Source organism: Gallus gallus, chromosome 2, assembly GCF_016699485.2.
Source record: "Gallus gallus isolate bGalGal1 chromosome 2, bGalGal1.mat.broiler.GRCg7b, whole genome shotgun sequence".
In the NCBI taxonomy this organism is placed as follows: domain Eukaryota; kingdom Metazoa; phylum Chordata; class Aves; order Galliformes; family Phasianidae; genus Gallus; species Gallus gallus.
Window position 1 is genome coordinate 2,079,252 of NC_052533.1, and position 13,669 is coordinate 2,092,920.

Sequence of the window (13,669 nt, forward strand, 5' to 3'; positions counted from 1 at the left end):
CATCCAAAGGCAGAAACCCTAATGCAGTTCTTCCAGATGACATCCTTCCAATTTGAAAAACAGAATTAACTAATGAGTGTAATTATAAATAATATGTCCATTAATAGAGGCTGCCTAGATCCCTCAACACCGGCCGCTTGTGTGAATTTCCTACTCAGATGAGCAGGCAAACTGCAGAAAGCTTTTATTGCAGGAATAAAAACCAGCATTTTTTTTAAACACTGAGAAGGAAATTTGGAAGGAAAACAGTTTATAAAAACACTGCCTAGCATTTAGCTGTTCTGCGTCAGTTATCTGCAAGTACAAAAAGAAGCTGGATGTTGCTTTTAATAAACTTGGCCATTAGACACCACTGTGGAAGGAAGAAAGTGAAAGAGAAGGCAATGTCTCACTCTGCAATACAGTAAGGAAGAGCAAATTACCTCTCTGTTCACCTCCAATAACATCATAGAAAATTAACTAAATGTGCACTCACAGATGCAGTCAGTGGTGCTTCTCCTGTGGGTAGAGTCTGACATCAAATGATGAAGAGGAATTTAAATCTAGAGAGAATCCTGAATGGACTCAATGCATTGGATGGTGCGGAATAAAAAAACTCCCTTGACCCCACGTGTGATAGCAGGTTATTCCTTGAATCAAAAGACTTGATTAGCCCTATTTACCTCCTAACTGATGTAACTAAAAAAATATTACAACTATAATAAAATTCTATCACTGCATTTAAAAATCTAGCCACAGGCAAGACTCTGACCTCCTGTGGCAGTGAATTACCATGCTGGTGACAAGCTATGTGAAGTTGTATTTCTCCTCGGTGGAGATTAAACTTGATTAAACTATTGTTTGACCAGGTGTTCCCATAGCATCCACATATAATAAACAGTGGAGAAAAATGACAAGACTAGTTGGGTTTTATGAAATTTTCCACCAATATGAGCAGCAAACTGAAATCTTGCTCTAGCTTTTCCCCTTCCCAAAGTAGGCCCCAATCCTACAACCTGCTAACAACACAGTGTGTTCTGACAGTATATTTTGCTCTGCAGTAAACAGCTGTGAAATACAGTCTTAAATTCTAAAGTCTGATGTAGAAAAATCCTACTTGTGTAACCATTCCCAGTGCTCTCCTTTTGGCTTAAGTATTGTATACGTTCCTTGAGATTTGTTGACCTATACTCCAACAGAGGAAGGGAAAAGGAGGAATGCCTCCCTTTTTACATATATTCATGTTGAAATATAACTGGATGTTATATTATCCTGAGGTCTTCCAAGAATTACTGCATACAATCTCACAAAATTTACTTTACCTGCAGGAGCTCTTGATAAATGTGTGGTAACTATGGAGCTGCTGAATCATCAGTCTATGGTACATTTTACTTATAACTGTGAATTTCATTGCTTCTGCGTTCTTCATTATCCCATATTCACAATGGCCCCAATTCAGCAATCACTCACACCTCCACCCTTATCTAATTGCATAGCTCTGTTAAAGTCACAGACGTGAACAAAATGATCCCAGTGCATATTTCTAGGACTTATTCCTTAAAAGCACAGGAGATGATACATTTTTTATAACTGTGGTAAAGGTGGTTTTTTGACTGTGATTAACTGTACAGAGCAAAAATTAGATAAGTGAGAAATGATAACTAGTGCAAAATAAAGCAAGCAAGCAAATAGTTCTTATTGTTTTCAAAAACATAGAGAAAAAATCTTCTTACAAGCTGGAATAGAGATTTGGGAATGAGATGCTATACACTCTCTGACTGGGAAAAAGTCAGTGGCTGAATGGTTTCTAAAGAGAAAAAACTGCTTTGCTTGCCCTCTGAAAGCATAGCTTGATTTTAACCTTGTCTCAAATTGAATTGAATAATGAGAACAAAAATATCACCTCTATGCTTCAGTTAAACCAGAAGAAATTCACTTAAAAGGTGAAACTTAAAAGAATGTGAAATGCTTCTCAAACAGAAGTCAGGTTATAATTACAATATTCCATACTGATGAATAATACTGCTGCCTCAGTAACACCATACATACATAAACACTCCAGTTTTATCTAAGTGTAGCAGGCTTGAAGATGACTCCATTTTTTTCTGCACTTTAAGAGAATAAACCAATTAAAAAGAAAGAATCATCAACCAGGCAGTGAAATTGAGCAGAAGAATTTGAAAAGCCACTATTTAAGGAATGTATCACACTTGCAGATCATAGCATAGTGGACAGCACAGCACAGACTCCCACGTGTCTCAGCCACTCCTTAAGCACAGCATCCTATAAAGGACACAGGCAGAATCAGTTGCTACCTTTTTTGCAGCACAGTGACCAGTTCCAGGAGCCTGTCTCTCTCCACTTCTGCAGCCTGGCACAGGGCCTTGTGCTCTGTGATCTGCATCTGCAGCACTTTGAAATCCAGGCTGTCGATGCCAGCAAGCCTAAAAGCAGCAGAAGCATAAAAGTGTCTGTTTCCCATTTCACGAATGAAAGAAATGACAGCATTTGAAAAAACATATCAAAATACACTTATCTGAACATCCAGTCAGAATGCACTGCTAGGTTCACTACCTCCCCCCAGCATCAATCCCCATATTGCAATATATGGAATATGTAGAAACAAAGCCACTCTTTCGCAGCAGTGCTCTCCCTTCCCATCACCCTTGAAAACAAACTTCCTCTGCCATCAGTTCACAGACTCTCCTCCCACTGCTACCAACAAAGTAAGAGAAGCCTAGATAAGGATTCTCCATAGTGCTACACTAGGCTATTAGTTGGCATTAAATGGCATGTTATCGATTTTCTCTAACTGAAAGGCTTCAGGCAGCATTAGTAAAATGGCCTTTCTTGTTCTTAATATGCAATGAAATGAAGGAGCACTTTTTCCATGTATCTCTTTGTTATGTACTTAATTTCTCCTTTTACCTCTCCATACAGGAGTATTCAGGAATACCTCCTTTAAAGTCAAAAGCAGGAGAAACCTTGGTGGTTGAGGATGAAAAATGGAAAAAAATGGGGCATAAAACTATTAACTGATTAAAAAAACAAGACAGCAAGAAGACACTACAGCCTTTGTCAAAACCCTCTAACAGTATCAGACAGATGGTAAGCTGCCATTACTAAAACAAGGCAGCTAAAGGCTGCCAGCAGCTTGTGAAGTACAACAGGTTCTCTCTCTTGTTTCACATAAGTTGATACACATACCTTCCAGGTGTGATGTTGCTACTAAGAAGGGAAGGTTTGGTAGCTGCTGATTCTATAAGCATATGGCCCATCTTGGACACTGTGCTAAAAGGAAGAAAGCTTTGTTTAACACTGACCTCTACAGAGGGCAATCCTCCAAGAACTCCTCTGATTTTCTAATGTCTGTGGTTTGCAGGGGAGAGCCTTCTAGAGCCTCCTAAGGGGGTATCACACAGGCTTTGCATGCACCATAGCTCAACTTGCTATCTAACCCCACAACAGACTGCAAAAACACCTTGAGTGTTCCATGTACAAAAAATGAAGCTCAGTTTTTCATCTCTGTGTTTCTGGGGGTACTTTGCTGGTACCTCATGCCAACATTTTGTACCACAATGTCATAGCATGTGGATGTCAAGAGTAGCCACAGAGAAACTGGTGAGCCGTCTAGGCTGTGACTGGTTAACCCATCCCAAAACCAAGTGAAGGATGGTAATGACAGACGTGGCCCAGTCTAAAACTGCAGATTTTTACTTTAACGTCTCCAAGGGGCTTTAGAGCCTATTTATAGCATTTTTCATTTCATTTTTCTTGATAGGAAAAGATGATTCACTAAAGTAAAATGGAATAGATGTTTCATCAGCATATTAAAGTTAATGGAATGAGTGAGCCCTGCTGACCGCGTTATTAACAGCCCTTGCAGATTCAGACTTCTTCGTTGCCCACCTGACATCAGCCATTGTCTGGCCAGTACTATGTTAGCTACATACACAAGCAGTAACTTATGCATTGCACTTAGGGGCTCCTACAAAGCCTGTACCCAGCCTGGCTTTCATGCTCACCCTCCTCCTTACTATCAGCAGACATTTGAAGTAACTGGCAAAAGAAAAAAAATAAGTGGATAGAACATAGATTTGCCCCATGAGAGTACTACATCTGTGAAGTTACAAGTCAGAGAATAAAGCCAACTGGGAATGCAGAACCCTGGAGATGATACCACTTTGCAAGAGAAACTTTCAATTGAGGATAGTGTTCTAACTCTCTTCTCAGAACACTCTGTAGAGCCTTTTTTAAATTTTGTGGTAATGTTCAACTTAGACACAGGGAGACATCTGGCAATTTTCAAGCCAGTCTTGGTGTCTAAAGTAATGCAGTAGTCTAGTTAAGGTTTCGTAAGAGCAATTAGTTGCAACTTTAACTTGGTAGAAAGTTTACTCCTTCTGAGAATACCCATCTCAACTCCTCTTTAGCAACAAACCCGGCATTTTAACAGGAAAGAATACAGCTTGCTCTGGTGTTATGGTACCTTCACAGAGCCAGGGTGAGCCACAGCCTCATCAGTGTGAGCAAAAATGAGACTTACAATTGTATTAAGATGAGCATAACTTACACGGACTTCAGTAAGGCTTTTAAAAGGATGCTTGTTAAGAGTAAACAATGTGGTGTGTTTTCAACTTTTCTGCAAGGAAACACTACTCAAAGCATCTTTATTGATTTAAGCAATGCACTGGTGATTTACTGTTTACCTAAAATGGCATTGAGTATTAATTTGCCACCCTATTTTCAGAGTGCTGCTCATTAGAAGCCCTGTTTCTCCTAAGAGAGAAGAATCACAGGCACTTAAGCTAACCACATAAACATTATCCGAGCTGGAGAAAGAGAATTAGCTGCACTATCATCATGCCAAATGTAGTAATGTCTGCAAGTCTGTGTATCCTTTTCTGTTCCAGGACAAATGTCCAAGAGACAATGTGATTACAGATTCCCATATACCGTAAACAGCCTGCCACAACCACTGGCACACAGCACTAGTGGCCTGATAAAGCTGTCTGGGAAAACCATGCTTCTGAATAACTCACAGCAATTTTAAAGACTGACATGAGGGTCTTCTTACCGAGCAGATGCAATCCTTCCAACCTGATCACCGGCTGATGTCGGGGGCTTAAGCCCAGAAAAATGTAGATCTTCTGAGTGTGCAGAGGGTGGTGTAACAACAGCTCCTGAATTGTCCCCTTGATGGGCAGATTTCTTCTGTTAATGTTGGAGCAGGTTACAAAACCAATTACACAGTTCAAAGAAAAAGAGCTGCATCAGTGTCTGATCAGCAGATTATGATTTTTGCTAGAAGCATGCCAGAACTTTTAATTTACAGGACCTTCTCAGAAACTTTTCTTTAGTTTCTAATCATCGCAGAACAGAAACAAAGCAAATGTCATTAAGAAGTGCAGTTTCATGTAAAATCAGAGGGTTACACAGTGTCACTAGAGAACCTATAGTGCAGCACCACCACTGCCAGTATGGTTGGTTTGTGTTCCTATCACAAGATTTATCTTGGATTCAACACTCCAGCCCCCATTTCCAAGGTATCTGACAGATTCATAACCTCACCATAACCCTACAAGGGTTTTATATCTATGGGAACTGGATATCTAGATACTCTTAACAAAACCAGACCGCAGAAGAAGCTTTTGATATGTTAGTGGACTGCCTCTCAATTCCTATGCCTGTAGTACCACCTTGTTGAGGACATTCTAACATACTAGTCCATTAGCAGCCAACCTTTCTGATTCTTTAATCTGTATAACAAAATTTGCATATGGCTGGGATTCCTCGGACTCTGATCACTACCTTGGTGATCGGAGGAAGTTTCTGAAGTGGCTTACAGTGAAAATAACTTACTATGGGGTCCCATCACTCCATGAGGAGTTGTAACTGGTCATGATGGCAAACTGCTGATGTTGGCCTCACCTACATTTGCCTACCTGCATCCTTCAGCAGCCAAGGATGGGCAATACTGAGAAATCCCTACTGTGGCCCCATCTCTGCTGTCAGGTGTACCACATCCTTGATGTGGAGCCACATGCTGATGGCATTAATATCCCTATGTTTTCTGCCATTTAAACAAGTTATGTACAAACAAGAAAGAAAATTAGAGTAACAAGAGAGAATCCCTGCATCATCATTCCAACAGAAGTGACTGTCAATAGGGCAGGTACCATCATGGTTAACATCAGAGAAGGAAGTGGAAAAGCAGATCTGAAATGATTACAAGTGTGCTTTTGTAGTTCATTTCTTCTACCTGAAGTGCAAGTTGTCCAATCTCCTCTTCCAACTCTTTAACCTTTGCTTCTCGTTCAGCAACCATCTGCCTGAGCTGCTCTATAAGGCAGTTTTGTTTCTGAGCCTCATTGTTCAAGTGCTGCCCTAGCAACTGCTGGGATTCTTTGTTCTTCTCGTCCTGCTGGCTCAGGTGCTTTAAGATTTCCTGCATTTGTTTCTGCTGGCTCTGATAAAATAGAAATAATGAGTGGCATATACATTTTTGTACACAATTAGCAAGACTCTGTGCATGGTTTAGATCCTCCAAGAAAAATACCCATTTATGAGTGCTAGGGCAAGCCACTGCCCTGCCAAACTCATTCTCTGGTGTAAGCAAATTGATGTCACTACTGCTACCCCAGGAGTTTGGTCCACTATGTTTTAAGTGTGAGGTCACCTTGTCTTCTCTCAGCAGATAAATATTAAAATAATTCCACAGCACATCTACTTGTAATGTCCAGACGTGTTTTGCTGGGTAAAGACACTCTTTCCTCACTAGTCATATCAAGGCTTTAGCAACAGGATGGTTCAAATTAGAAAGATCCAAGCAACTGAGAGAAACAGCTCTGCAAGAGCATGACAGTGGGCATATATTTCAACACAACTCCAGCTTGAGTCCCCATTTAGCACTACTAATTTTGAAGGCACCATACCCTCTTAGCTTCAGCTACTGTAACTAGATGTGCCTACAGTCTAGTACTCATGGTTCAGGTCTCATGTGTTTTGGGCTGTGTAACACAACAAATTAAAGTGCAAGACTGCAAGCATTCTCAGAGAAAAAAAATGTAAAAAAAAAAAGTCTGAGATCAGAATAGAAAATACAGTCCAGCCTTTTGAGTCAGGCATGAACCCCTTCTTCTAACTTCTCGACTTCCCTATTTCCATCATTCTGCAAAATGTTTCTATACAATGCTTACAGCTTAGAGCCGTTTCCATTCAATTCCAGTTGTCATCCCTGGTACTGTTCTGCAGCCTTCCCATAACCTGATCTAAAATGTAGAAGGGCTTTAGCTAACTGTGAAACCTTTGACCATCACAGTTTGATCCATCAGTTCCCGTATACCCTAAGGTTGTGTCACTGTGTGTTTAAATGATGCCACATTTCATAATTTATAGAAAAAGAGCTGACTGCAAGGGCAATACCAGTAAAGCATCTATGAGCTCATCATCGTGCTTTCCTTTCTCCAGCAGGGTTACGATCTGTCCCTTCAAGGTTTTCACTTCACTGCACAGCACTTTGTTCCTGGCTTTTGTTGCATCAAGGTTTTTTTTCACTTCCTCATGATTTTTTTGGAGAGCATCGTGTTCCATAGTGAGTTTCTGCAGTGATGCAAACACATCAGAGGAAATGACAGTTATAGCCTATCACCAAGCCCTGCATACTTTGGTGAGCAAAAGGAGTCACGCGTTGCCTGGAAGAATTGGAAGAAAAAAGGCATTGACATATCATATCCCTCCTAAATAAGTAGAAATTATAAATAGTACTGCTCACTATCTGTTTGCCACAACCAAAAAAAGATCAGTCTGATCAGAAATACAAGTAGACAAGGTTGATTCAGCATGTCAGGAAGCACAAGATAATTTTGTGTTACAGTGTAATTCTGTATGCTGCTCTTTCATTTGCCTCATTATTCTCCATGGGGAAACTTTCTTACTTCCAGGTACAGGCTGGTGATGCCACAGTGCCTACTAGAAGCAGTGCCTGGCATATGCTGTCTCCTGTGCCATGCCTTCACCTAGCTGGAACTGGTCAGAGAGCACTCTAATAGTCTTGTAGTAATGGACAAGTACAAGAAATCTGGGGGAGTGGAGCTTGGAACACAAAGGCAGAGTGAAGCCATGCAGATTACAGTTATTAAGGGAAACCGTCCCTGTGCTGCGTGCCCATGGTTATCAATCTTTTTTATTCTCACAGCCGAGAGTGAAAGGTGTGTATTACCCCACTGCTCATTCTACTACACAGTTAAATTGTGGTGGCAACTAATGAAGCTCTGGAACGGTGTCAGGTGGCTTTTACAGAAGTGAATGCAGGAAAAAAGCTTAGGGAAATGTACTTTGCTAGCCTGTGTATGTACAGCTGACACCCCACACTGCATCCACTGTTTCTTGTGGACACAGAATTTTGTGGGTTTCAGGGTTTACTACATATGCTATTAGCTGTAGGCCCTCTCAATCCACAAACACTGGATGCCTCTTTATCTTTGTAGCAACTAAATGCAATAGATGGTGGGTAAGACCCATTTTCAAAATGCCTCTTGAAAGGAGTCTGGTGTAATTCTCAGCTTTATTCTATTCAAAAGTAGGAGACCTTCACCATAGAGATACATGAGGTGTGAGGGGCATGCTTTTATTTAACACTGCATAAAGAATGCACACCTGGTCATAAGGAGAGAGGGATCCTACAGAGGTTGGATGCATATGCAGCAGGGATTCTTCCTACATGTGACTTCAGTGCAAAGCCTGTGTCAGCTGTACTGCATCCCTGTTCCTCTCTCCTACTGCCTAATGTCATATACCAGGCCTAGTTGTCAGGTGGCCACATTTCAGGTCAAGTAGATGCATCTGACACGTGAATCATGAAGCAAGGGGAAGACCTAATCATGTACTGAAAGGTTTGCCTGGCCACACAAGAGTTCAATGCAGAAAACAAGCATGGAAGTCTTTCGCACAGTCTGTGAAGCATGACAGAACTTCCTCAAGCAGATCAGGTGGGCTTCCAAAATGGTCTCCAGGTAGGTCATATAACAAATACCCTGAAGGTAAGGCAGGTTATGACACAAAATATCCCAGTAAGACTCAGGTCAGCTCACAGGATATTACCTCCAAGGCTTCTTTCCTTTCTTTTTCCAAACTGCGAATTTTCAGCAAGTTCTTCTCTTGGACTGACAGCTTCCTCGGGTCGCTAAGAGCCAGCAGTTCCTCATCCATTTCATTCAGTGATGTTCTGCTCTTGTTTTGACCCAGCTGATTCTCCAGTTCTCTAACCTAGGGGACAATACAGAGGCCAAGCATCAAAAAACACATAAACAATACAGGATCTGTAGGACATCCATACTTCTCTGGAGCAATGACCAAAGGGATACCCTGTGGCATTCCAGCTGGCTTAGACATCTGTGGGCAACTGAACTCAACTGCTGCTTCTCAGCTATTCACTACAGGTTTATTTTATAGTCAGGATAAGGAAGTGGACACTGCTACAGTACATTTATTCTGCTCTTTTTTGGAATTGTAATCTCTTCTGAGATAAGATGCACTCTGTTCATCTATTGACTCTAATTACTGACAAAAAAAGGGGCCTGTGGAGTCTGTTCAGACAGAAATTTCTTCAGTAGAGTACAGTTCAATATATAGAGACTTCAGATGAATCTCAGTCAGGGGGTCTAATGAAAGGAAAATGTAAGTTGCCTGTGGGAATACAGAGATTAACAATTTCAGTCAATCAGAGTGCAAAAATCACTTTTCATTGGCATGTAATTTAATATCAGAAAAATAGGAAGATTGTGTTTCAAATTACATGAGAGAAGTTTTATGTAAGACACTGACAAACTGTCTTCCTGTTCTGATCTGACATTTCAGCTACACTGTGCTCTTTAGAGTTAAAGACTTCACAGTTCCTGGGGGAACAACTTGAAAATCTTATCTGGCCTCAATTCTTCCCATGTGACTTTAAGCACTAAACAAAGGTGTGTACGTCAGAGCACAGAGATGGACAAGGCTCCTTCTGTACTCAGTGGGGAGAGGCACCTTCAAAACACCTTGGGATTTTAACTAAGCTGCCACAGCTCTCCAAGGTCTCTGAACTCTCTCCTCCAACACAGATGTTAGCCAGATAAATACTGGGGTTTGCATGTTTGCAATAGACTAATTAATGTACTCTCTAGGAATTCTGAAAGATTGCACACATCAGTACATATTTACAATTTAACACATCACCACCACACACATGCACACATGTGCACTAAAATAACATTCCAAAAGTTACCATGAAGATTTTTATATGAACAACTGCTTTTCTCAACACATAAAAGACTGATTATTTATTTGCAGTAAATACTTTGTACTGGGACACATAAGCAGATATAGATGTTAAGAATGACTTAAAAAACCAACAGTTTACCTCAGACATGTTTCCTACAGAGAGCATCCCAGCACCCAGATTGCAGGCACTATGCAGGGTCTTAACTCACCTTGCTTTGGAGAACAAGAATTTGCTGGGCTCGTCCACGCCAGCTGCCAGAATTGGTCAAGAGACTATGGATATTTACATCTTCACCAACTTCATTTGCTAAGAGCTACAGAGAAGGGATTAACATTAGCAATAAGACTAGGCTGAAACATGTGTTGGGGAGAGGGGAGCAAAAGCCACCCTCTCTAGTGGTACACACAAAACTTTGTATCTATATACACACTATAGCCTTTATCACCTGTACCTGATGTCCTGTACCCCATGTGATGGAAGTTCTTTCAGATCATTATTGCTGCTTAGGAGGGTCTGACTAACAAAAATGGCTTTATTTGTTAAGGTAGATATTTCATTATTTCAATATTTGAGTATTAGTCTTTTATTTTATTTTATTTTATGAGTCCATATTTTGCTGCCTGTCTATGGAGGGTGCCAAATTGGACTGTCTATCTGTATCTAGTTGGGTGTTGTGAGCAGTACTCACTACTCCTGACATCTAATACAGTTAGCATAACAGACACCATGAATCAAACAGCCATAATATGTAAGTGGTCTGATCACGTATCATTCCCCTTCTATCTCCTCCTCTTTTGCACTGTGATGAGAACATCTGCCCACGAGCACTGCCACCAGGATGTGGTGACCCCTGTTACAGAACAAACAAGCCAGCTGTTGGCATTCTGATAAGAAATACTGATGCTCTCAAAGCACTGGAACTGAGTTGACCAGATACGGTGACATTCGTTAAAGAACAGGGCAGCATAACATGAGATACTGACTTCAAAATCAAGCAGCTGCAAGTCCTAAGTGGGACTCAGAACTGAAGTGTTGCTGGATGGCAAAACCTGTGGCCCCCTAGATGGTCAGGGATGCCTCCATCGGTGCCTTCCTTCTCCAAGGTCTGAGTGAGTGGCTTGTGTTCCTTTAGGTGAATTCAGAGTCTAGACTATATGCTGATTAATAAGAATTTGACCTGCAGAGGATCCAGGTGATAAAAAATTCTAGGTGACTAAAAATTCTAAATAATAATAAGAAAGCAACCATACTTACTAAAAAATCAATGTAACAATAAGCTGTGATGGTTGCTAAGATTTTAATGCAATAATATAGCTCTAATTATAACCAGTAACTTGCGGGCACACCTTATTCCACCAGTGATTTCTAAAGGAGCCTGCCTGTTCCCCTAACACTAGGAGAAAGGTGTCAAACTGTGCTACTTCCATAAGAAGAGCATTTCAAATTAATCACCAAGATTTACTAAGCATTACTAACAGTTTTCAAAGTACTTAATTATTTTATATATGATCTATAACTAGAACTAAGCAGGAACAGAGTAGAGTTCTTGTCTTAATACACACCCCTGCAATCAGGCATTAAGCCAGTCTCTCTCACACAATTCTGAAAGAGCCACATTAACAAGAGCTAAAGTTAGTATGATGAGCATTTAAATTATTTATAAAAAGGTCAGCAGAGTTCTATTTTTAGAACCATATTCTCTACTCTGATCTGCATTGCAGGTCTCTTATGCAAAGTAATGAAACTAAAGGAAGCAGAATACAGAGTAATGCATTTAAATCCACCATGAATCAAAAAGGAAAAGGTTACTCTGGATGTCACTCCACCAAGCTGTTTAAACGTGCTTTAGTTCAAGTATGATCTTTAATCTCATTAATGTTCATGGGACTGAAACCTACATTAAAAGTAAATACATAATTAAATGCTTTGGAAAGGAGGAATGGTTCTGAATGTATGCTTCAAGTCAGTCAAAACCTGTTTTGCTGGACTGGAACACTCAAACCTTCAATTACCTCTACCCATGATAAGAGCAGAAATAATGGAAACATTCATCCACCTTATAGTGGCAGAGTATGAAATCAGTGTGTGTCCATGTGCGTATCTTTCCAATGCAACCACTATATCTGTGGTCTCTTATACTCTCAGAGTTCATTGGAATCATGGAGGCTAAAGAACGCTCCAAGAAAAAGAAGCCACCTTCTGATTTCACATGAGTGAGATTGTGCCCAGGATCCCAGCCACAGACTGTGTCCTGGGACAGTACCTTTTGGGTCATCTTCAGTTCCTGTTTTGCAGACTGCAGCTGGTTACGATACTCCAGCACTTTGAAGTTGGCTGTAGTTAATTTTTCTTGCAATGCTTTCACCTCTGGACTTTCAGCCTTTGAAGAAAAAATTTTTCACATTGGATTTGGTAAGAACAGAATCTGCAGTGAAGAAGTAAAGTTATGATGATCACAGATCCAACAGAATCTCTTTCTTCCAGACCCATGAAAATACATTCCCTATTTTTAGGGTACAGAGGAAGTGAAAACAGAACAATTTGGCTACAAAATTAGTGATGGGGTACATTCCTGTCCTAAGAGAAGGAATGCACAACAGCAAAAACCTAAATACCAGCTATTACTTCTGATCTGATTTCCTTTCCACAGGTACAATTCATACCAAGTTTTCTTCTGTCTTCTTCAGAGCTGATTGCTTGATTCCTGCATCACTGCCACCAAAAGAATGTATTTTTTCCACAGCTGTCTGCAGCTGGAAAGAAAAATGCACTATTATAGAACAAATACAGTGAAGAGAACATCTTTATGGAAGATTAACTGGTAAATAATACAATAGCAATTTTAATGATCCTCTAGAAAAGAGGATCATTATTCTCCTTGTTTTTTAAATACAACCAGTAGAAAACCCTTGCCCTGAAATGCTTCCCAAAGAAGCCTGTATTATTTTATTGTGGAATAACTTCAGTGGTTTCTGGGGAATTTTATATCATTAGGAGTTCATAAAATAAGTATTTATATATATCAGTGAATGCCCAGTACAGTGCAGATCAGGGTGATGTTGTTGCCAGTTTACTCACCTTTCAAGAAAATCGGGGTATTCCATAAAAAGCACATACCTCTGTCCACCAGAAGAATTTAAAAGGAGAAATGACGACTCAATGCCTTATATCTGTGATTTAGTAACGATGACAACACCCATTTTCTTTGGCTAATATAGCTCTAAAGTAGTATTTCTCAGTGTGTAAAGCATATGTCCGCTATTGCTTGCACACAGAACAAGAAGGCAAAGGCACTGTCATCCCCCCTCTGAATCATGTAGTTTTTTTTGTTGAGACTGCAAAGACTTCTTACAGGATCAGAGTGCAGTTTGGAGCATAAAAGTTTGGGAAGTGTTGCTTCAAGGGGCTGAGAGGCTGAGGGTTCTTTGA

General features: G+C 40.4%; 1 protein-coding gene across 4 annotated transcripts in view; it reads right to left on the reverse strand.

Moving 5' to 3' along the window:
* Nucleotides 1–13,669, reverse strand: part of CCDC13 (coiled-coil domain containing 13) — a 31,892-nt gene that overhangs the window by 7,958 nt on the left and 10,265 nt on the right. For 3 of the 4 annotated variants that reach the window (XM_001232697.7, XM_004939081.5, XM_025148248.3), the window contains 9 exons: nucleotides 12,904–12,993; nucleotides 12,504–12,620; nucleotides 10,449–10,553; nucleotides 9,082–9,246; nucleotides 7,405–7,581; nucleotides 6,242–6,448; nucleotides 5,057–5,193; nucleotides 3,187–3,270; nucleotides 2,295–2,423 (listed from right to left, as the gene is read on the reverse strand). In XM_001232697.7, coding sequence (XP_001232698.3) covers nucleotides 2,295–2,423; nucleotides 3,187–3,270; nucleotides 5,057–5,193; nucleotides 6,242–6,448; nucleotides 7,405–7,581; nucleotides 9,082–9,246; nucleotides 10,449–10,553; nucleotides 12,504–12,620; nucleotides 12,904–12,993 — 1,211 coding nt within the window. The remainder of the gene's footprint in view (nucleotides 1–2,294; nucleotides 2,424–3,186; nucleotides 3,271–5,056; nucleotides 5,194–6,241; nucleotides 6,449–7,404; nucleotides 7,582–9,081; nucleotides 9,247–10,448; nucleotides 10,554–12,503; nucleotides 12,621–12,903; nucleotides 12,994–13,669) is intronic. The other variant, XM_004939082.5, reaches the window with a different exon arrangement.